General features: G+C 45.2%; 1 protein-coding gene across 2 annotated transcripts in view; it reads left to right on the top strand.

Annotated features, from left to right (window-relative positions):
* LOC142578035 (uncharacterized) overlaps positions 1-22,663 on the top strand; it is a 132,664-nt gene extending 110,001 nt beyond the window's left edge. For both annotated transcript variants that reach the window (XM_075687457.1, XM_075687456.1), the window contains one exon: positions 22,383-22,663. In XM_075687457.1, the coding sequence (XP_075543572.1) occupies positions 22,383-22,577 (195 nt within the window). In that variant the 3' untranslated portion in view covers positions 22,578-22,663. The remainder of the gene's footprint in view (positions 1-22,382) is intronic.
* Positions 22,664-24,818: the final 2,155 nt, after the last annotated feature.

The raw sequence follows: 24,818 nt of genomic DNA, 5'->3' as shown, positions 1-24,818 counted from the left end.
GCGATGTGTGGGCCTTCAGTCTTCTAGGTGGTGTTGGGTGAGGGGGGTATGCAATGCTTTGTCAATGCTAAAACGTCATATGCCCCATTATGCAAAAATAGGGCGTCGTATTCTTCGGCCTTACCGAGCGATGGTGCACAAAATCTCAGTGGCCCTCCACTCTCTGAAGAAGGATGACCAGCGAAGCTGTGTGTGTGGGCCCCTTAATGGCGAACTGCACATCTGCGGCGGGTAGGCCTGGCATTGCACTATCTTCGGAATTGGCCTACGTAGGAGAGTGCATAAAGCCGGCTTCACCGCCGCAACGGGTAAGCGGGTATTGCACTATTTTGGGATCGGCCCATGTATGGGGAGATTTCTTTTCTTGCGACACGAAAATTTCCTTGAACGGTAGAGGTATACAGCTTCACTGTAAAATTGCCGACGGCGCAAAGAGTAAAGACACGTCAAAACTGGTCGCATTGACGTCAAATTTCCCAGACAGGTTCCCGTAAACGAACTCAACTAATGGCTTTCAAAATTAAATTTCTTGCATTTCGGTCTGTGTGAGGAATAGCACGGATCGTCCAAGTTGCAAGACGAGCACGCTTCTCCCATGCCTCAGAGGCTCCACGGTCCTGAGTGTCGTGAGTGTGTAAAACGAGCACACTGCTTCCGGCGCGTCGCTTGCTCCGCGGCTATCATCGGCGCTGTCTCTACTGCCATGAGCTTTGAAACGTCTACTTATCCGGAAGCCGGGAAACCCTGACAGACACAGCGAATAAACAGAAATAACTTTAATGCGCGTGGAAAAGCTCAATCGAAAACCTCTTGCCTAAGCCACTATAGAGCTGTCACATTCACAGCCGTAACCAGTTTATGTGTCCCTGGCCAATTTTTTTGCTCAATTCCTCAATTCAAGAGAATGTGGACGTGCGGACTTCCCCTGTGCTATAATTCCGCTGCAATGCGATCATCGGCAGCGCGCCGCAGATGCTCGCATTTCTGCTTATTTTCTTTTTGCTGTTCTTCGTATTCGCGCTACCACGCTACTCACGCTGGTTGTTTCATATATGACAGGATAGTCACGTGACTCCTGACGTAGCAAGCTACCGTTCACCTTTGTCGGAAAATGCATGCGCGGAGCACCACGTGCTTCGCATTGTTATCAGGAGGGCCTTATCAACGATGTAGTTTGGGTGCTTGTTTTGTGCTTAATCTTCATTTGGCCGAAACCCTTATACGTTTCATTGGGCTGTCGACTTTGAAAGTCATTAAGCGAAAGCGCTTGAACTACATGAAAGGTACAAAAAACTACAGTCCGTCCGTAAAATCATTGTGCACATTTAACCGGTCACAGGACGTGAATTACGCAAGACAGAGGTGTGAAGTTTGCACCATATCAAGGGAAAGCTCTCCAAGTTTTATGCCTGTTCTGTGCAGTCCGATTGTCAGTAGCAAACGCCAATCATTACGGTAAAAACCGTAGTTTGAAGCGTGCAACAGCTCCAATTTGTAACACGAAAAACGTAGATGTTTTTTTCACACCATACGCTTAGGAGTAATTGCAGAGTATACGCACGCCGGGCTTCATTAGTGTTGTGCTCCTGTATAGCCTTTACAGACTCGTCACTTACTCATGGCTACCAGAACGGGGTTTTTCCAACAAACTGCTGGTATCCTTCAACTTCTTAACCCATCGATTAATGTTATCACTCTTTGGTGGCAGGTCATTGTACACTCGATGAAATTCACGTTGCACTTTGGTGAGGCACTTAAATTTAGCAAGCCGCAGAACTGTTGTTGCTTTCCTGTTACCGGTCACTCTGCGCGATGACTTTACGGACACACTGTACATACCCTATGCATTATCATATACATATATATATATATATATATATATATATATATATATATATATATATATATATATATATGGTGCTTAATTGGATAACAGCGAAATGACAAGGTTGTCTAAACGAATTAATGAGGATGTGTACGTCACGTTACCGTCTTGAATGCATCGGTACGCGGGTTTTCGCCTTCCAGTCGTCGTAAGGAGCTGCTGTATGTTGTAGTAAAAGAAATTAAATTTCGTGTTTTACGTGCCGAAATCACAATCTGATTGCAAGGCTGGCTGTAGTGGCGGACTTCGTATTAATTTTGACCACCTGGGCTTCTTTAACCTGCACCTACACTTACGTAGACCGATCATTTTGCACTTTAATTCTCGCAACCTCGTGCTTAGCAGCGCGACACCTACGCCACTAAGAAACCACGGCGGGTTGTAAGTTGTGTGCATGATACCATATATTCTCTGCACTTGTCGCTTCAATCGGGGGAAGACTTTTTTTTGCAGTCGCTGAACGCATTTTTTTTTGTCTGAGAACGAGGCCGCGAAATTTTCTGACCATCTCGAGGCTGACAGCTTCGCTGTAGAATGCATCAGTTTAAAATAGGACTTTGTCAATCAGGGCGTACTTACGGCGATGTTTATACTGTAATTATATTTGCGTGAGACTGCCGAAAGTATAGCGTGTATTAGGTAAGTTAATTCACAATATTATTTGTGCTGTGCGTTACTTGCTTTCTGTATGACATAATAAAGCGTGTTGTGGAATTCCAAATACCTTCTTGGAAATACTTTTGCACTCAAAGTCTTACCTAACCTGAGTAGGCTAGATTTATTTAGTCAGAATGTATAACATTATACAACGTTTCATTCCCAGGTCTTTGAAGAAACCCTTATACTAACGACCTTTTTTTGTTCGAGATTGCTCAAAATTTTAGCAAGAAGCATGGACACTCCCATAGTTACTCCATCGTAACTAAGTGAGACGCGATTAGCAAGGTTCAACTCATTGACAAGTAAAGTGGCACTCTTCGATCTTACATATCCCGTAAGCAAAACTTGCTGCAAAAAATCTACATTTGACACCGAATACTAATACTAGCGACCATCTGGCCACTGGTGTTCGGATATACCAGTGTGTATACGCCCAGTAGTCGTGACGCGGCATTCATGAAAGCCGTGTTGGGGGACTTCCTTTCGGTTTCACTCCGCCTTATGCTTATTGGGCGAACTGGTGTACTCGTTTTGCATATTCTTGGAAAACTTGCGTTCCAATTTCACTTGTATATTCCTATTCATTATTTATTTAGGCCCTGCGGTTCATCATAATAGAGCCTATCCGTACGCTACATTTTTTTTCCAGCGACAAACAATCGCTTTTGGCTTTGGTTTGTATTGCAGCAATGGTAGACACACTTAACAATTTTCGTTTGTGTGACAAAGTAAATGAATTACTCCAAGCATACATTTCTCATAAGCAAAATTGGCTCTACATAAATGTAGTTAGTAGAAAGTGTCAAGGAAATGCGAAAATTCCACACAAAGGATGCTTCCCATTATTTATTTACGTGCTTTCTGTAAATACAGGAACCATACTTCGTTTTACTTTCATTTGACACCAGCGTTTGTTTTATACATTTGCTCTTGAGGGAATCAATATAGGGAACATGAAAATAAATTGCTGTTCTCTTCTGTCAGGCAACGTTTCCAGCACATATAGCGCTACGAATGGCAGACATGTCACCTGTCGTTTATGACACCCAGCCCACGCTGGAAATATAACCGGCATGTGCCGGCATACATTGCTCACCGAGAATTTGCCTGTGCTCTCGTAATCATGATCAGCATAAGAATTCCTCTTCCTGCGGTCTCCAATTACCCTATCCTGCGCCAAGCGATTCCAACTAGAACCCGCGAATTTCCTAATTTCAACGCATCATCTAGTCTTCTGCCTTTCTACACTGCCCTTTCCTTCTCTTGCTATCCATTCTGTAGCCCTAGTGGTCCAACAGTTATCTAACCTGCGCATTACATGACCTGCCCAGCTCTATTTTTTCTCTTGATGTAAATTAGAATATTGTCTATACAAGTTTGCTCTCTGATCCAAACCGCTCTCTTTATGTCTCTGCATTTTATGCCTAGCATTCTTCATTCCATAGCTCTTTGTGTGACGTTTAACTTGTTCTCAAGCTTCTTTGTCAGTCTCCAAGTCTCTGCCACATATGACAGCACCAGTAAAATGCACTGATTGTACACTTTCTATTTGAATGATAATAGTAAGCTTCCAATCTGGAGCTGAGAATGTCTGCCGTATGCGATCCAATTCATTTTTATTCTTCTATGATTTTCCTTCTCATGATCAGGGTTCCCTGTGAAGAATTGACCTAGGTAAACGCACTCCTTCACAGACTCTAGAGGCTCATTGGCGCTCCCGAACTCTTGTTTCTTTGCTCGGTTATTCATCATTATCTTTGTCTTCTGCATATAATCTTCAACCCCACTCTTAAAGTCTCTTTGTTAAGGTCCTCAACATTTGTTGTAACTCGACTGCGATGTCGCTGAATAGAACAATGTCATCGCCAAACTGAAGGTGGCTAAGGTATTCGCCATCGATCCTTACTCCTGAGCCTTCCCAGTTTAATAGCTTGAACATTTCTGCCAGGAACGCAGTGAATAGCATTGGAGAGATTGTCTCCCGTGGTCTGACCCGTTTATTTATACGCATCTTTCTAGTTTTCTTGGGAAGAATTACGATAGCTTTGGAATCTCTGTAGATATTTTCCAAGATATTTACGTAAGTGCTGTGTACTCCATCATTACGTGATGCCTCTATGACTGCTGGTATCTCTATTGAATCAGATGCCTTTTCGTTCCGAAACCGAAGGTAGTGCAATACCGGGCCAACTCGCGGCGCAGGTGAAGCAGGCGTTCAGCAATCATCTGATGTGGGCCAATTTCAAAGATAGTGGAATTCCGGGCCGACCCATGGTGGAGGCTACACAGGTGTTAAGCACTACCCATACGTGTGCAGACCCTCAAGAGAGTGCAGTGCAGAGCCGACCCGCGGCGGAGGTGAAGCAGGCGTTAAGCAATCCGCATATGTGGGCCGATCTCGATGATTGTGTAATGCCGGGCCGACCCGCGGTGGAGGTTAAGTATGTGTCAAGGGGCCGATCCCGAAGATTGTGCGATACTGGGCCAACTTGCCACGGAGGTGAAGCAGGCGTTAAGCAATTCCGATATGTGGGCCGATCTATAAGATCGGCCCACATCGGAATTGCTTAACGCCTGCAGTGCACTGTCGGGAAAACCTGCGGCGGAGTTGACACAGGTGCTGAGCACTCGCCATTCGTGGGGCGATCCCGAAGCTATTGCAAGCCCGGTGCGACCTACGGTGGAGGTTACACGGGGGTCAAGCAGTTCCCATACGTGCGCCGAGCCTGAACACAGTGCAGTGCCGGGCCGACACCCGGCGGAGGTGATGCATGCGTTAGGCAATACCCATATGTAGGCTGATCTCGAAGATTGTGCAATGCCGAGACGACCCGCGGGTGAGTTGATGCTGGCGTTAAGCACAACCCATACGTGGGCTGATCCCGAAGCTAGTGCAATGCTGGTCCAACCCTTGGTAGAGATTAAGTAGCTGACAAGCACTCCCGATATGTGAGCCGATCAGTGCAGGGCTGACCTGTGGCGGAGGTTAAGCAGACGTTCAGCAATCCCCATATATGGGCCGATCTCGAAGATAGTGTAATGCCAGGCCAACTTATGGCGGAGGTGAAGTATGTGTCAAGAGGCCGATACCGAAGATAGTGCCATACCGAGCCAACTCACCACGGAGCTGGAGCAGGCGTTAAGCAATCCCCATATATGCGCCGATCTCGAAGGTAGTGCATTGCCGGGCCGACACACGGTGGAGCTGACACAGACCTTAAGCACTCCCCATACGTGGGCCGATACCGAAGATTGTACAATACCGAGCCAACTCGTGGCGGAGGTGCAGCAGGCGTTCAGCAATCCCCATGTGTGGGCCGATTTCGAAGATAGGGCAATGTCGGGCCGACCGACGGCGGATGTTTTTTGATTGATTGAAAAACTTTTCTTGATAGATAGGAATACAAGAGAGCGGGAAGGGTGAATCCCTAGTCGAGTACTCCAGTGGCCGTTGCTCTATGTTCAGCCAGGTCTAAGAGACCCTTCTGGGTCTCCAAGTTAGCTCGAGTGAGGAAGGGCCTCCCAAGTCTCCCTGATTGAGGTCAGTATCATGGGCGAGATTATGTTGGGTGACCTATGTAGACATTGCCACGTAATCTGGGCAAGATACGGCGGTCCCCCGCACCAGGGACACTGATCGGTATACATGGTTGGCGAGATTGCATGCCACAGTCCCAAATGCGGAAATTTGTGAGTCTGGATTTATCTATTACTTCCGAGCGTCTCGTACTCCGAGCTGCAGATGCGCAAACGCGTAGATTTGTCGTTGGCGAAGTTGAGGCACCAGGATGTAGTTCAGGGTGTAGTACCTTTCAATTTTACTCGGGACGCCGTCTGCTCGGTTCGCTAGTTCACGAGCTAGTGCGTTCGCTGGTTTGTTTTCTGGGACTCCCGAGCGCACAGAGCGACCACGTGATGCCGTGTGATGCGCGGAGTCTTTCGCCTAGTTGCTTGAGAGTTATGCGTGGTAGATGTTCGTTTATAAACATCCGACACGCCACTTGCGAGTCCTTAAGAGGAAGCTTTAGCTCGAGTGCTCCTATCTAAATATATGTAAAAGGAGAATTCGTTTTTCTCGGCAACCACTGCACCAAATTTGACGAGGTTTGTTGCATTTAAAAGAAAAACGGAAAATCTAGTGACTGTTGGTTTCAAATATAAGAGTTAGGTTGTGAATCTTTTATTAAAAATTGGCGAAAATAAAAAATTTTCAAGAAACGAATCTATCAAGTTTACAACTCTGTAACTCCACCAGTAAGAATGATAACACAATTCTGTGAATTGCATCTAAAAGTACATCCATAGCGGACAAAAGTGATATGTTACACATGAATACAAAAAAATTTAATCATAGGGAAATACAACTTTTGTAAAACCATTGTAACCAACGTAACAAATTCATGTAAGATGTAAGATGACACATTGAATTTGTCCGCTTTGAATGATCTAATGGATGCCGTTTACAGAACCGCGATATCAGTTCTTGATGCATAGCTATCAATTTGTAAACTTCGTGCTTCTATTTTTTGCAAACGGTCAAATATTTGAAAATCGTTTTAAGAAAGTTCAAGACCTAAACCAAAATTTCGCTTGCAACAGTCACTAGAATTTAACGTTCTCTTTCAAATGCAACAAATTTCAACAAAATCGGTCCAGGGGTTATCTCATAAAAACGTTTTTGCGTTTTACATGTATTTGAATAGGCCGCGTCGGAGTTGGGCTCGAGCTAAAGCTTCCTCTTAACGACTGCCATCGAGTTTCTGCTCGTGTCTGTTTTTCTAATTGCTATAGCTATTGCAGTTGCTTCAGCTGTGCTCCTACAAAGGGTGCACACTGAGGCCGAGATTCGGATGTCTGAGTGTGTGGAGTCGTTGACTGCCGTTAGAATGCGACCATGGTCGGACTTTCCTACTGCTGAGCACTAGGTCGCGGGATCGAATCCAGGCCTCTGTGGCCGCATTTCGATGGAGGAAAATACGAAAACACCCGTGTACTTAGATTTAGGTGCACGTTAAAGAACCCCAGGTGGTCGAAATTTTAGGTGTCCTCCACTATGGCAAGCCTCGTAATCAGGGAGTGGTTATGGCACGTAAAACCCCGCAATGTTTAAAAGGACTTTTCGACGTCCGTGTAAATAACGTTACGGTCCCTAGTGTTGACTCCCCGCAGCTCAACCCTAGGCTCAGGGCTCCAGGGAACAAGGCCGAGAACGCCGATCACGCGAAGGTGAGCTGGACGGGGACGGCCAAATCCGGTGCTCCCATTTCATCAAATTCCGAATGCCAGAGAGTTTTGGCAGAAAATCGCATGCGCGGTGGAGGTGAAGCAGACGTTAAGCACTCCTCATATGTGGACCGATTCCGGAGATAGTGCAATACCGGACAGACACGCGGGGGAGGTAAAGCGGAAAACAAGCACTCTCTATATTAGTACCGGTTCCTAAGATTGTGGCCTGCTCGGCCGACCCACGGCGGATGTGCAGTTCGCCATCAAGCAACTCATATACACAGCTTCACTGGTCATCCTTCTTAGCAGAGTGCAAAGGCACTGAGTGTTTTTTTTTGCATGTCCATCATTGCTTTGCTGAGCGATCGTTTATTTTCCATGTGATCATGGTGTTGAGAACACATTTTAGTAGTTCTTACACACACACAAAACAGGAAATATTATGTAATGAAATAAACTTTCACAGCGCTGTAAGCGTATTGAAATGGATTTCTAAATCTTAACACAATGTCCAAGGAATATATGGTCTACTGCAGCCCTACACGAATTGAAACTGAAGCTATAAGCTAGCAGCGTCTTATCTTACCAGGAGGTGTTCGCCGTATTCAGTGGCGTGTGGAGTGCGGCCGAAAATTGTGTCTTGCGTGCATTCCCACAGAAAAATGAAAGCCCGTGCAAATCACTTGTGATTCAACCGACACTGAAAAAGTTAGGCGCGGAGTAGCGTACGACGAGAACACGCCAGAACTTGCTCGGCCATGGATTCGGCTTGTTTCTGCTGTGTAGCTTGATGTAGGTAAACTGATTAGGCGTTAAGGCTTTGTTATTGTTATGTCGTAGTTCTGTAAGTTTATTGCAGCAACATTTTGCGGCTCGGCGTAGGCAGAAGAGAGCGAAGGCTTAGAAGTGGGGGGGAGATAAACGGCGAAATATCTCAATAAACGTCCGCGTGCATATCACATTGTCCTCTTCAGGAACACCGGCGACGAATGACAACAAATGACAGAGGACCTTACCTGGGAAAGTAGAAGAGTGGGTTGAAGTCTGTTGTGCAGAAAACGAAGGTAATAATCAATAGCCTAGCAAAGAAATGTGAATTTGTGATGGTTAATCAGCCTCTGCACCTTGTGTAGGAGTAAGTTTGTATTGGTAAATTACTTATAGCTGACCCTCACAATCAGAAATAAAATTACAAAAGACAAAAAAGGGATTGAGTGCGTACGACATGCATTGCTAAACCCTGACCACGAGCTTACCGCTGTCGTTGAAGACAAAACTATCTAAGGATTGCATTCTTTGCGCGCTAACTTATGGGGTAAGAACTTGGTTGACAAAGAAGCTCGAGATCAAGTTGAAGGCAGCGGAAAAAGCGATGGAAAGGAAAATTTAGGTGTTACATTAGGAGACAATAAGCGAGGGCTGCAGATCACAGAACACATGGCGATAACCGATATTCTAGTTGGCCTCACGAGAAAGGAATTGATCTGGGTAGGTCAGACAGCATACTATGGGTAGGCCAGATAACGACAGACTATTAGAGTTATAGAAAGGAAGGCAAGGGCAGTGAAGGACAACACAAAATTAGGTGGGGTGCATAAATTAGGAAATTTGGTGGCTCAAGCTGGAACCAGCCATCTTAACATAGGGAAATCAGGGGATGGTTTAGGGATTCAGTGGACAAAAATAGGCCAAAAATGGTGATGATGATTGTGATCATGATCATGATGATGATTAAAGGCAGCAGCTCACTATCTTTATCCAAAAGATTGCTCTCTTAGGTCGGCGTGAAACGCAACCTAGGACTGCAGTGCAGTGACAAGGAATGACATGAAACAGGCCCCAGCTTCCGTGGCCTGATTTGGCGATTGTAATTTGTTTAGTACAGATAGTTTGGGTACATTAGGGGTACTTTTGTTCCTTTCGTTCACTGTGAATGTGACGTGGAGTTGCGTTCAGTATAACAGGTTGCGAAAACTTTACAGTATTGACATTTACTTTCCTCTCATCGTTCGAAGAGAAAACATCCAAGCGCTTACCTACCCGACGTGATCGCAGCTCTTAATTTGGATTGAAGTTCAAATTTGAAGTCTTACGCCACTTTCATCAATTCGGTTGTGTTTTCAATCACTATGTGGTGCCACAGCTGAGCAGCCAGTTGCTGTGTCGTTGGCTCCAGCTCAGAGTGGCGGAGTGGTAACTCTGGAGAGGGAATGTTTCCGGAATTATTCCACATTTTAAAAGCCACGAGTTAAATTCGAATGGAATGGGCCCGAAGTGACCGAGCTTTGACTGGTAAAGCGAGGCCACAGAATCGATAAATTGGCCAATGAGACTCTACTGGATTTGGTTTATTACATTTCTCATATATTTATTCAATGCAGCAGCTGTTTCTGTATCGGCTTATTCATGACTTCTACTGCCATCATACTTATAAACAAACGGATTTCAGGACGTTATACCCTTCTACTTGCTGGCCCGGCCACGGCGGCCGCATTTCGATGGGGTCGAAATGCGAAAACGCCCGTGTACTTTGGTTTAGGTGCAGGTTAAAGATCCCCAGGTGGTCGAAATTTACGGAGTCTTCCACTACGGTGTGCCTCATAATCAGAAAGTAGTTTTGGCGCGTAAATCCCATAATTCAAATTGCAATTTCTATTCGCTAGGAAACTTTTCATTTCCAGACAAACTTATATTCACTCAAGTTAGATTTGACTTAGACAAACTTAGATTTCACTCCTTAAATTTTTCTTCAAAGAGTTCGGTTTTTCTCTTCAGTCAGTTCATTCACTGTTCATTTAGGAAGCTAAGTTATGAACAAGCATTGAAATTAGCAGGAGTATGCGCCACCTATGACTAAACAATGCCGTCCAAAAATGATTACGTTGCTGGCGATAGCACTCTGGGTGGTCCTACGGTCATTTGGAAAGGATGTCATTTTTGTTCGCAGAGTTTCAAGTATCCAGAAGACGCAATAACAGGTGGTAAATGAGCTGTGGTGAAAAATGAACCGCGGTAATATGCCAGTAATTGTTGAAGGCAAAGAGGCGCCAGAGAAGCGAATCCATTAGCTGCGAACTTATTTACATTGCATAACCCCCCCTCCCCCCATCTGTTGTAGTCGTGGTAGTCACCAGATTCGCTGGACAACAACTTTCGCAGGGGCTGGATGGTGGGGACTATTTTTTCCCTTAAGGTTGCGTCCCCCCATTACAGGCGACATGGTGTAAGAATATTTTCTAGTTTTCTTTACCCGAATGCTTAATAATCAGTGAGGTTACAGGCAAAGAAGTACCAAAGAAATCAAAGGCCATGACGCCTGCTTGCCCTTGTCCGAACATTAGCACGTAATAATTTTTCTTACGTTGTTCAGGCTCTAAATATATGTGGCTGTATCGCTGAACATGAAAGTACCAGTAGCAAGAAATTATAGAGAACAATTTGATTGAATTTAAGGGAATTTTAGGAGTGGAATGCGCCAACTCAGTTACTGCAGGAGCTGGAATCGTCCCAGTTTCAGAATTTGAGGACCTAAACGGAGTCGAAGTGCTGAGATTTTCCCTATCCGGATTGTGATTTCCACTATCCGGAAAAGTTAAAAAAAATATGTGCGACCCTGTAGCGGCATTAGGCAACAGTGTGTTTTTTTTTCTATTTATAGTGCTTCGTCATAGTTATAAATCTTACCGGCCGTGGCACCACATGGGGCCAGGCTGCTGAGCTGCAGGACGTGCGTTCCATACCAGACGCGACGGCCGTTTTCGATACAGTCGTAATGCATAAACGTGCGTATAGGTAGCTTCAAGGAAACATGAAATAACCGCAGGTGGTGAGAATTATTCAGGAGTTCCATGTAAGGCATGTCGCATAATCAGATCGTGTTTTATATGTAAATCACCAGAATTTGGTTATTTCAATTTCACGTTGGCTCCATTTTCCGAAAGCACCCTGTATACACGGTGCTATCTGTCATATTTTCAGTACTCCTTCCCGAAAGTGTTAGAACGTTTTAAATAATACACGAGAATTGTGCGACCATAGAGAATCGCAACGCAATATTCAACGAAGATGCTTCTTTTAGGGAGTTGTGGTAGGAGTTTTGGTCTCTGGCAATAAAAACACACACTTGAAAGCATTGTACGCATGCAACGGTTCGAGTTCTGTGGGGACAATCGGCGAAATATTGAGTCATTTGTAGGAAGCCTCCTTGAAGGTCCTGACCTTTTGCCTAACTATTTGTTCCCAAGTGTTCAAGTATTCCTCCCTATCGACTTTGTGTTACATAACCCATTACCTAGACATTATAGTGACCAGGCATGAAAAGCTGGGCCACTTAATTAACCTAGAACACCAGGCTCACGTCCTTACGTCTTAAAAGAAAACTCAAATCTACTGTTGACAGCTTGGACTCCCGCCCCTTTTCAGAAAAAAAACTTTTGGGCGCGTGGAGCAGTGTTGACTGTGCCCGACGTGCCATAAAAGCACTTTTGAACTTTTTAAGTGAGACTGGTTTAGACGATCGCCTCTAGAAGCTGTGAGACGTGTAGTCAGTGCGAAATGTGTTTGCGCAATAACTTTTTATGGCAAGATTACTTTTTGTATGCGCAAGATTACTCTTACGTGTATTGCGTCTCCAGTGCGCATCCGCATATTGGACAACGTGTATATAGTATCTCATTGTAACATATCATAATCACCCGCCACCTACCTTTCCCTGTATTTACCATTTCCCCATTCCCCAGTGAGGAGTAGCAGGCTAGAGACACGCTCTCCAGGCCGACCTCTCCTCCTTTCTCTTCATTAAAATCTACTCCTCTAATACCAAAGAATTAAAAAAGAACACGATAATATAGGATGGTTCAATAACTATTTGTAGCGCTTCTAAATAAACCAGGAACATAAGAATCCCTGCACACAGTACGATAAACGTGCCGCGCAATTTTACGAATTTTAAGTTTTGTTAAGGGAGAGCTCTCTCGGGCCATTGGGGAACGTTTCATAGAACGGCAGCGGACGCTTTTGAGATCTCTCTAAAGGCATTTTTAGAAAAGGTCTGTTTGATCTATATACATTTCAGTTAGCACGGACTTTTGCTATAGCAATCCCCCTATATTCACTGAAATTTTTGTAGTGCCATTTGCTGTTATGCCAAGGCAGGTTGCCAATTACAGGCCCATCCGTAAAAAAACCCTTACAACACTCTGGAGTACTTCAATACGTAGTTTATTTCAACGGCCATATAAACGTACACTTTTTAAATTTTGCATACGCATTACCCCTTTCGGGCCACTCAACGTCGTTAAATATAAATTAAAATGCTCGTATTACACAAGGAAATGAAAGAAAACAAATTTACGATGCCGTAATCAGTTGCAAAGTGTCTTTTCAAGCCAGAAACATCTGCTTGTGGCATGTAGTACTCTTAACATTTTCCATATATTTACAGATTGTGAAGCTGATGGTTTGGACAGTTTTATGACCTTGCCAAACATTGCGGATAACGACTTGCTACACTTCAAAATGCTCGAATTGCAGCTTTTTTCGAAGGCTAGCAATATTATGCATAGATCAAATATTTACCATCGTTCACCAAATTATGCTTCCTACTTTATTAACATGTAAACCACGTAGCTCGCATATTCCACCGAGAAAGCTGGGCAAACATACATATACTGTATGCCGAGTAACGTGTGAAAATTGGGTCCCCAGGACACGTATTCAGTAAATAATTTTATTGCATGTGATTTGCAAGGTAGATCACCTGTTTCATAAAATTACGAAATAACTGCTTTGTTGATCTTCTGACGCAAGCAGAAAAACAATTCAAGCGTTTTGTGTAATGGCTATAAACTAACGGAACACGAGACAGCAATTTTCATTGAACCACGAAATGACACGCGCATACTTATAAGTTTGCCTGTATACAACTTCTGTATTTGGTCACTATTTCTCAAAACACCAACTTCGTGAGCTATGAAGTTTATTCAGAAAACCGTGCAAACAGGCATATTAGGCGTTAGAGCACTTGAAGTCGCAATAACAGCACACACCGCGAATTCTTATCAGGAACCCTCGCATGCGATGCGTGCAGCACTGAATGCACCCACGAAGAAGAGATGCAAGCATGCTTGCTGGTTAATGCCAGGCACCGGTAGTTCCGCAGACTTCGCCTTGCGTTCAAGGCGCCAGCGCGTTTCGTTGCCTTTGAGTTAAATGTGTTTGTTAATGAAGGTCGCATAATGTGGCTGCCCAGTGCGATAACTAATTTGGAGGAAGATGAAAAAATGCAAGGGCACGAGCTGACTTCAAACGAATATTTATTACACACAGGAAAGAAGAACGAAAAACATGAACTAACAACACCTATGTGTGCGCACACACGCGGACGATAAGGCTCCGGAGGTTACGACACAATCGTTTTTGTCAAATTAGCTTTCTCTTTGAGGAAAGCCAGGATCGGTTGGCTAGCGCACGAGTTGCCATTTTTCGCGTAACTGTGTCTAGCAACACGTAGATTATAGAATGGTCGAGAGACTGAGGAATTATATCAGAAAGAGCCTGTTTTAGATGTGGCCGTGACATGGTATCCTTACAGGGCCCCTCACCAAGCCCCATACCAGATTTTGGTTATAGGCTGAAAGGTGTTACATGTCCTCCAGGGAGCATTTTGTCATAAAAAATTTTGCAAATCGGCTCATCAATAGCCAAGATAGAATATTTCAGTGCGGTGAACCCATGATTTCAGCAGGCGGGCTCCACTGCCAAGCAAGATGCTCTTTCCACTCGGCCTATCTAGCCTCCACAAGCGAAATTCCTTCCCTGTGTTCTGCCATACCGAACCTCGAAGATTACGTGACGCATACGTCACAGGATCCGCCTTCATTCTTTTTTCTCCTCGGTTATTTTTTTGGGCGCTACGCACTTCCCCTGACGGCGTCGCGCGAGTTGTTGTCTCGTTCACGCAGCGCACGATTTTGCGCGCTGTGCGCAACTATCCATGACTAGCGGTATAACTCTGTGCTACACGAATATTGAGGCAGAACAAGTGGATCGCAAAGCATGATCACGCGCGGTAACATGGTAGAAAATGGCATGGTTTCGGTACCTGCACACGTTACAGCACGACCATGGGAACAAGCAGACGAAGCGGAAGTACACCTATCTTGCTTCAGTGCAAAGTAAAACAAAACAAAAAAGCACGCACACATTCCGTCTGTGTGTTTTATTATTTGTCACCTCAAATCATCAACTGAAGCAACAGATGACGCAGATAACAGATGTTGTCTTTAATAAATCTCGAAGTGTCCCCTAGGAATAGCAGGGGAGAGTTATTAGTAGAGTTTGCGGAACAGAATAATATGAGGATAATGAATACCTTCTTCCGCAAGCGGGATAGCCGAAAGTGGACGTGGAGGAGCCCCAACGGCGAGACTAGAAATGAAATAGACTTCATACTCTGCGCTAACCCTGGCATCATACAAGATGTCGACGTGCTCGGCAAGGTGCGCTGCAGTGACCACAGGATGGTAAGAACTCGAATTAGCCTAGACCTGAGGAGGGAACGGAAGAAACTGGTACATAAGAAGCCGATCAATGAGTTAGCGGTAAGAGGAAAAATAGAGGAATTCCAGATCAAGTTACAGAACAGGTATTCAGCTTTGACTCAGGAAGAGGACCTTAGTGTTGAAGCAATGAACGACAATCTTGTGGGCATCATTAAGGAGTGTGCAATGGAAGTCGGTGGTAACTCCGTTAGGCAGGATACCAGCAAACTATCGCAGGAGACGAAAGATCTGATCAAGAAACGCCAATGTATGAAAGCATCTAACCCTACAGCTAGAATAGAACTGGCAGAACTTTCGAAGTTAATCAACAAGCGTAAGACAGCTGACATAAGGAAGTATAATATGGATAGAATTGAACATGCTCTCAGGAGCGGAGGAAGCCTAAAAACAGTGAAGAAGAAACTAGGAATTGGCAAGAATCAGATGTATGCGTTAAGAGACAAAGCCGGCAATATCATTACTAATATGGATGAGATAGTTCAAGTGGCGGAGGAGTTCTATAGAGATTTATACAGTACCAGTGGCACGCACGACGATAATGGAAGACAAAATAGTCTAGAGGAATTCGAAATCCCGAAGGTAACAGCGGAAGAAGTAAAGAAAGCCTTAGGAGATATGCAAAGGGGGAAGGCACCTGGGGAGGATCAGGTAACAGCAGATTTGTTGAAGGATGGTGGACAGATTGTTCTAGAGAAACTGGCCACCCTGTATACGCAATGCCTCATGACCTCGAGCGTACCGGAATCTTGGAAGAACGCTAACATAATCCTAATCCATAAGAAAGGGGACGCCAAAGACTTGAAAAATTATAGACCGATCAGCTTACTGTCCGTTGCCTACAAAGTATTTACTAAGGTAATTGCAAATAGAATCAGGAACACCTTAGACTTCTGTCAACCAAAGGACCAGGCAGGATTCCGTAAAGGCTACTCAACAATAGACCATATTCACACTATCAATCAAGTGATAGAGAAATGTGCAGAATATAAGCAACCGTTGTATATAGCTTTCATTGATTACGAGAAAGCGTTTGATTCAGTCGAAACCTCAGCAGTCATGGAGGCATTACGGAATCAGGGTGTAGATGAGCCATATGTAAAAATACTGGAAGATATCTATAGCGGCTCCACAGCCACCGTAGTCCTCCATAAAGCAAGCAACAAAATCCCAATAAAGAAAGGCGTCAGGCAGGGAGATACGATATCTCCAATGCTATTCACAGCGTGTTTACAGGAGGTATTCAGAGACCTGGATTGGGAAGAATTGGGGATAAAAGTTAATGGAGAATACCTTAGTAACTTGCGATTCGCTGATGATATTGCCTTGCTTAGTAACTCAGGGGACCAATTGCAATGCATGCTCACTGACCTGGAGAGGCAAAGCAGAAGAGTGGGTCTAAAGATTAATATGCAGAAAACTAAAGTAATGCTTAACAGTATCGGGAGAGAACAGCAATTTACAATAGGCAGCGAGGCACTGGAAGTCGTAAGGGAATACACCTACTTAGGGCAGGTAGTGACGGCGGATCCGGATCATGAGACGGAAATAATCAGAAGAATAAGAATGGGCTGGAGTGCGTTTGGCAGGCATTCCCAAATCATGAACAGCAGGTTGCCGTTATCCCTCAAGAGAAAAGTATATAATAGCTGTGTCTTACCAGTACTCAACTACGGGGCAGAAACCTGGAGGCTTACGAAAAGGGTTCTACTCAAATTGAGGACGACACAACGAGCTATGGAAAGAAGAATGATAGGTGTAACGTTAAGGGATAAGAAAAGAGCAGATTGGGTAAGGGAACAAACGCGAGTTAATGACATCTTAGTTGAAATCAAGAAAAAGAAATGGGCATGGGCAGGACATGTAATGAGGAGGGAAGATAACCGATGGTCATTAAGGGTTACGGACTGGATCCCAAGGGAAGGGAAGCGTAGCAGGGGGCGGCAGAAAGTCAGGTGGGCGGATGAGATTAAGAAGTTTGCAGGGACGGCATGGCCACAATTAGTACATGACCGGGGTTGTTGGAGAAGTATGGGAGAGGCCTTTGCCCTGCAGTGGGCGTAACCAGGCTGATGATGATGATGATGATGATGAAGTGTCCCCACCAGCGAAGTCACACTGTCGACACCAGTACGCTGGCGGAGGTACACAAGTAGGTCATCCTCCGGCTTCGAGCACGGCAGCCGCGAGTTGAAGGAAAGAGGACGCTCGGTTTGAAATTTCGGATCTATCCGCAGCCCGTAGCGATGTAATACTTTAAAGACACGATTGTTATTGCGCAGTGTATGGTCTGTGTATCATACTTGGCTACCACAGAAGCAGACGAGCTGATAGCAGCGCATCCTTCTTTACCTTAACCACTTCTGCGCATGCGGCACCCTCTCACACGAAGATATAAAAGCAAACATAATAAAGAGACAAGCAGTTGTTTTGATGCCCAACCACTGTGTGTGTTGTCTTGATCAGATGCGCAAGAAACATGGTGTCAGAAGTGCCCGCAGCCGGGCGGCAGGAAGCAAGCCATGGACGCAACCGAAAACATTGTTCGAAAACATTCGTGACCATGGCCGCTGTCTTCTCATATGTATTTGTATCTATATTTGTACAAAGGTTATGTGACGGTAAACAAGTAATTCGGGTAAACTTGCATGCTGACCGGTTAAATTTAGCTCAGCTTTCGGACGAGCGTGGCCACCCTACGGTAGCTGGGGTCGTACTCTATTTTATACCCCATAATTGGCTTCGGTTGCTCTCCCGCCTCTTGCAAGCAGATAATATCCGGGGGTACTAGCGCCGCCTGTACGTATAGCGAGAGGGATGCGTGCTTGCTTTTAATGTACCTACAGTTCCAAGACCAGATCGTGATGCTTTCGGTTTCCATTTGAGGTTTACGGAAGTTTTGAAGTTTAGGGAGAGGCAACAGCTCGATTTAGAAACAAGTCTGCCCTTCCCGAAACATCAAGGCCGCTTAACCACGATCAAGGAGTGGGCCAAACGCATCAAAGAACTATATGACGCCAACACTAAAGTGTACCAAACCGATACCGACACGCCGGCAATCGACAACCATCTAATACACTTATGGGAAGCATGCAGAGGCCTCACAAGAAGATGGCGCAAACAGAAGCTAAATCGCAAACTTAGACTTAGGATTTCAAACGTCACTAAACAGGCCAACGATTATGCCCTGAAGGTTCACAGGGACAATTGGCGCACGTTCTGCGATTCGCTTAAAGGCACGCTAAGCACCAAAAAGACATGGAACATACTCCGCAGCATCATCGATCCTTCAAACACCAAAACAGAAACAAACACAACCCTAAAAAAACTCGTTGGCGAATATCCGGGAACCGAGGATGAACTCATACAGGAACTCCAGCAAACGTACACGGGAATCCGGACCGGGCATCCGAAACCATACCCTCAATATCCGGGAGCTCCGAACGAGATACTTGATGCACCCATCACGTATGCGGAGGTATACGCGGCAGCACAGAGCTTCAAGAAAAACACGGCACCGGGTCCCGACGGGATCACCAACGCCATCTTGAGAAACCTAAGCGATGAAACCCTGCGAGCCTTTACAAAGCAGCTGAACGAAGAAATATGGGCACCGGGCGGAACATTACCCGAGGAATGGACTACAGCTCACATAGTCCTTATACCCACACCAGGAAAACCGCGCAGGCTCGATCAATTACGACCGATCTCGCTTACGTCTTGCCTAGGCAAGCTTCTTGAACGAACTGTACTCACTCGAATGCAACAACACATGGAAGAATATGGACTACACCCCAATTGCATGTACGGATTTCGGAAAGGCATGTCATCACAGGATGTCTTCCTCCTCCTCAAGGAAGAGGTCCTCAACCCACAACCGGGCAGCAACAACAACATACTCCTAGCCCTCGACGTAGAAAAAGCATTTGATAATATAGCACACGAAACCATCCTAGATGGCCTCGCCGCCATAGGATGCGGAGAGCGAGTATACCATTATGTCGTGGCTTTTCTCAGCCACCGCAAGGCTCGCATCGGCATAGCAGGCGTACAATCGGACATATATGACCTACCGCAGAAGGGTACTCCGCAAGGGTCAATATTATCTCCTTTCCTCTTCAACATCGGACTTAGAAAACTTGCTTTACAACTGGAAAACATCCCAAAACTCGGATGTGCCTTCTATGCCGACGATATCACTCTATGGGCAACCAAGGGTTCATACGGCGACAGAGAAAACACGTTACTCACAGCTATCGGATACATCGAGTCATACCTAACCACAGCAGGAATGAGGTGTGCCCCACACAAGTCGGAGTACCTTCAAGTCCGGCCTAAGCAAACTAAGGAACATCGAGCCCCGCCAATACATCTCGAGATTGCCGGGCAACCTATAAAGCGCGTCCCGACCGCACGCATACTAGGTATGCACATCCAGGAGAACAACGGCATAAAGCTAGCCTCAGAGAAATTAAATCACGTTATAAGAAGCACCTCATCACTCATCGCCAGAGTAGCGCGCAGGAAAGATGGTTTCACAGAGGACGAAACCTTAAGACTGGTACAAGCCCTCGTCATCAGCCGTGTCACGTACGCGCTACCGTATCAAGTCAAGCGCAAAAGCGAGACAGAACGCATGGACACTCTTATAAGAACCGCGTACAAAACGGCCTTACAGCTACCGTCAAGCACAAGCACAAAGAAATTACTAGCGCTAGGCGTATACAACACCTTTGAGGAGCTAGCAAGTGCCACGCTCATAGCGCAGAGTGAGCGCCTCAACAAGAATCAACAGGGAAGACACCTTCTTCAACGGCTAGGGTACCCGCTGACACCTCAGTACTGCAAAGAAGAAACACAACTCTTGCCTAACCACATTAGAGAGAACATTGTAGTAGACACTATCCCCAAGAACATGCACCCCACCCACAATCAGGAAAGAAGAGCAGCGCGTGCCCGCATGTTGCACAAACGTTGTTTCAGAGACCCGGATACGTACTATACGGATGCTAGCCCGTATCCCTCGTCGCCACGTTGCGGGCTCAAATACACAATCGCGGTTGTCAATCAGGGGAACCTGGTAGCCTCAGCCTCCATCCGCGCCACATGCAGCGCAGCAGCAGAAGCAGCAGCAATCGCTCTCGCACTTCGCGACGCTGAGAGCAAGGGAAGGTCCGCCCGTGTCCTTACTGACTCTCAAGCGGCTTGTCGTTTATACCTGAATGGAACACTCCCTATACAAGCCATTCGAATCCTTGGTCGCACACTACAATGGACCCATGGTATCGTCTGGTGCCCCGGGCACGAAGGCCTGCGGGGCAACGAAGAGGCGGACTGCGCAGCTCGAGGTCTCACTAGCCGAGCGGCAGACCACACCGTTCTTCAGCCCCCGACAGACCGACGAGCGACCCCCGAGTTATTAACGACAGGTCAACAAATACTACAGGACCAACGGCTCGGAAGAACGCAATACGCTCCCCCACACAAAGCTCTCAATAAACTCCAGGCAAGGGACTGGCGCCGCCTGCAAACAAACACATACCCACACTTGTCTCGTCTACACGCAATCTACCCAGACAGTTATACGTCCCGAACATGTCCCTGGTGTAGCAACCACACAGCGACACTCGCGCACATAACACATGAATGCACTGACCGTCCGGGCGACGCAATTTCGCCACGAGTCACAACACACACACTCACTACGTGGTCTTGGGAGGCGAGACTCTCCGAACTGGACCTGGGAAGCCAACTGGCGACCCTCGACCAGGCCCGGCGAGCCGCGATCGCCAGTGGAGCCCTGTCAGAGGGAACCACCCAGGAATAAACCGCGCAACGGTTTCTGCAATAATAAAGTTTCTCCTCCTCCTCCTCCTCCTCAGCTTTCGGAAACGCGAATATAATTTGCTACATAAAACCTGAACATTTATTGCCTAGCCTCAGAGACATCTCTAAAGCGCATTGATCTGTTACCATAATGGTAAAATATATCTAATGGATTCTTTAGTGTATTATGTTTTTGTTTATTATTTAGCCGCTCTTCATGGATCTATAGGTTCTGAAATAATCCAGCGCAATGAGCATCTTCTCATTTGTGAACTCTCTACATAAAACATACAGATATAATATTGGCTTCCGTATATCTCTAAAGCACACCAATGTGTAAATGTGAGGGTTAGTTATATTTCGCCATTCGTTTGATATACTTCACTTTACTTCATAAAGCACCCGGTATGCTACATTTACGGTGGCCACGTTCTTAGCCAACCATTCAGAATGTGCGCGAATGTGTCGTACCTTTATGCTCATATACCTGCCGTCATCAAATTGATCGCATCGAGGTTACCTCTCGCGCATTTAATTATCCGCCTTACTAAAGCGCCGCATCGCATACATTCCAACATGTGCATTGTATGTGCATGTTGTGCAACATGTGCATTGTAAACGCGGTACAGATGAAGGTGCTAGTTAGGGTGACGCCTGATCACACAACTATCCCGGATGGAAAAAGAAAGTTTACGGTTTATGACGTGTGTAGTAAGAACTTAATGTACATTTGCCATATATAGAATTTAACTGAAACGTTTCGACGCAGGTCGCCCCCAAGGTACGGCTGTCAATGTTTCGTCATTCGGCATAACTGCAAATGTATTCTGTGCTAGAAAATGTGCTCTAATTGCGCATTTTTGTTTGAAGCAACCGCACATTTTCTCAAGCATTGTTATGTTATGGCACATTACGTTGCTATGTTCTGGCACATTATATTATGGCGCATGATACGGCTCTGTCATTGCCGATAGCATGAAAAAGGTAGTTATGGGGCAGTTTAAAGAAGTTAACGGCTTCTAACGTCTATAATATTGGACACTTTCCATAAAATATCGTTTAAATTGGGTACTTTCTTCTTAAGGAGCATGCACTTCTCAATCTTAGAAATAAAGCACTTTGTTCGAAAATTTTTTCACTTATTTGTTACCACGATTTTCTACGCAATCTAATCGGCACCGCCAGTGATCATTCATCAATTGTTTTCTCTGGGATATTTGATGCAGCTGTGCATCTCCAAGAAGAATGCGACGAACGTGAAGTATACCTTGGCCGCTGTGGGCATCGAGATGGAGGACGCCGACGGTGTCTGCGGTTACGGGCCATTCCCACGGCTCCGCATGCTGAAGAAGCTGGCAGTCTTCTTCGCTTTCAATTATACGTCTGCTGACAAGGAGACAGAGTGCATGGCGGTCAACTAAGGGCACACGCATTTAATATGTGCTTTCGGCACATGCTCATAGGATATATTTTTTTCTGCCGATAAGAATAAAGAAACATTACTGTTTTCTAGATTATGCAGTGTGCCACTGAGCGCTCTCATTAATTGTATAATTTTCTTTTCGTGGTAGCTAACATCTGCCTCATGCAGGGAAGGTACTGTGTTCGGGGGCGCTATAGCGTAAAGCTATTGCAAATTTTTCTTTTCCAATTCTGCAATCAGCCCTCCGCCATTGGTCAAAAACATTTTTGAACCACCCTCACTTTGCCTGTGTGTCACGCGACGCCACGAAAACCACGATAGCTCCCCATCTGATATGACATGAACACAATGATTACGCATGACTGGACAGAACAAAAGCAAAATGATTGTTTATGATTCGACGCCTTTTCGCCATTAGCGCTCGGCTATGGGTCAAAAGGCTTCCGGCAACACCCGTTTCGCCTGCCTGTCACGCGACGTTACAAAACCGCAAGAATTCTCCACGTCATTGAGACGTGTATGCCGTAAAGATGCAATAATATGCCGAACAAAGCTGAGCTTTCTTCTGAATAGGTAGATGCTGCCCCGTTCCTAAATGAATAAAAGATGGCTGCCGCTGATGGCTCATGGACTGGCTACTCGTACCAGCGGGAGAGCGTGGGTTTATTTGCATAAAGTTTTGTTGTGTGACCGTGTAACGTTTTTGAGCACTTTCGGCATGTTTACAATCTCGTTATGCGAACTATTCTTTGCTCAGGATCCGTTTCAGTGGCATTATTAACCTTCCGCTGCATGCCGTCTCGATTTTAGACCAGCCACCGCTAGATAAGTAAGGGAAAGTGGACCAATCACAGATGCCGGCACCACCCTCCTCATCCGGTTATCACTCTTTAGTGCACTGGCTCGGCCTATCGAATCCCTTTGAAATTGAGCGTGCTCCTCGCCTCTTGTCAGCCAATGAGATAAGACAAGCCGCTCAGTGTAGGCAATGTTATTTGTTTTTAAAGCAAACAAAAGTGAGCTCCTATAAACGAGGAGAGTGTGTTATTGGTCTACTCAAACAGCCCTGCAGGTCACCGCCCGATGCTTGCATGTGCAGTTACGCAAATCTGATGTCAGGAGATTGGAATAAAACATATTGGAGTAGTTTTACGTTACAGGGCCCGGGATCTTCATGCCGATGGAAACGAAACGGTTTTTCTAATTGCTGGACCCGTCTACCAGCAATGTTTCCGGACAAGTTCCGATAGCACATAACCACAACAAAACCGCCATTGTACCCTGACAACATGGCCGCTACTGCGAGATATACCATCTCCTATACCATCTCCACATTTTTTTCCAAGTTCTCAAACGGAGTAATGCCTCTCATCACTTCTTTTCCTTCCTCCATGTCTAATATTCTTTCACAATAACTTCCCCAATTTGTGCACACTTGCGTGCACAGAGTTTACAATAGCATTTAACAGTGGGAACACAGGCGTTATTGTCTATAGGTGCTACAAGCACCGCAGTTCAGTCAGCACGGGTCTGATGAGAGAACTTTACCTCGGGCACAGCTGCGATGAAGGCTATTCAATTAGATGTAAAAGGCAGAAATGCTTTTCTGAGATAAACCCTGAACTGATCGGAACAAAATTTCTCGCATTTCAGAGAAAGGGTAGATTCAAGAAAGCTTTACAGGTGGAAGCTTGATTTATTGCCTAAAGTATGTGTTAAAAATTTTCACAATTTCATCTTATCAAAAGAATGAAAGCCTCAAGTTTTCAAATCTAACTCAGTAGGAAAAATAAATCTCGCATAATTGTAAACGGCATCCGTTAGAGCTTCTAAACCGGAACTCTTCTTAATATTATGATATAGCATTCGTTATTGCTTTTAATGTTTACAAAGCTTTTGCAAAAGTCCTAAAGGACAGTTATTACCACAGTTCACAGGCGTGGATAGTACAATAATTCGGCAGCTTTAAATGTATTATTAGGCGAATGTTATGAAACTTGGATATCATTTTTTGTCGCGAATTTACCGTTGTAAGCACGATACATTCGCTTTTCAAAGTGTAGTGATTTTAAACAATCTTTGCAAAATCATTAACGAAATAAGTCAGAATAGCACTTCAAACTTTCAGTTGGATTCAACGTTGTCTTTTAAACGCAAGAAACCTCATCAAATTTGGCGGGGTTGTTGTCGAAAATACCTAGTTCTCCATTGACATCTATTTAGATAGGAGCCGCCGATC

This window comes from Dermacentor variabilis, chromosome 4, assembly GCF_050947875.1.
Source record: "Dermacentor variabilis isolate Ectoservices chromosome 4, ASM5094787v1, whole genome shotgun sequence".
Lineage (NCBI taxonomy): Eukaryota > Metazoa > Arthropoda > Arachnida > Ixodida > Ixodidae > Dermacentor > Dermacentor variabilis.
Note: the sequence above shows the minus strand (reverse complement) of the source record. Positions and strands in the feature narration are given on the sequence as shown.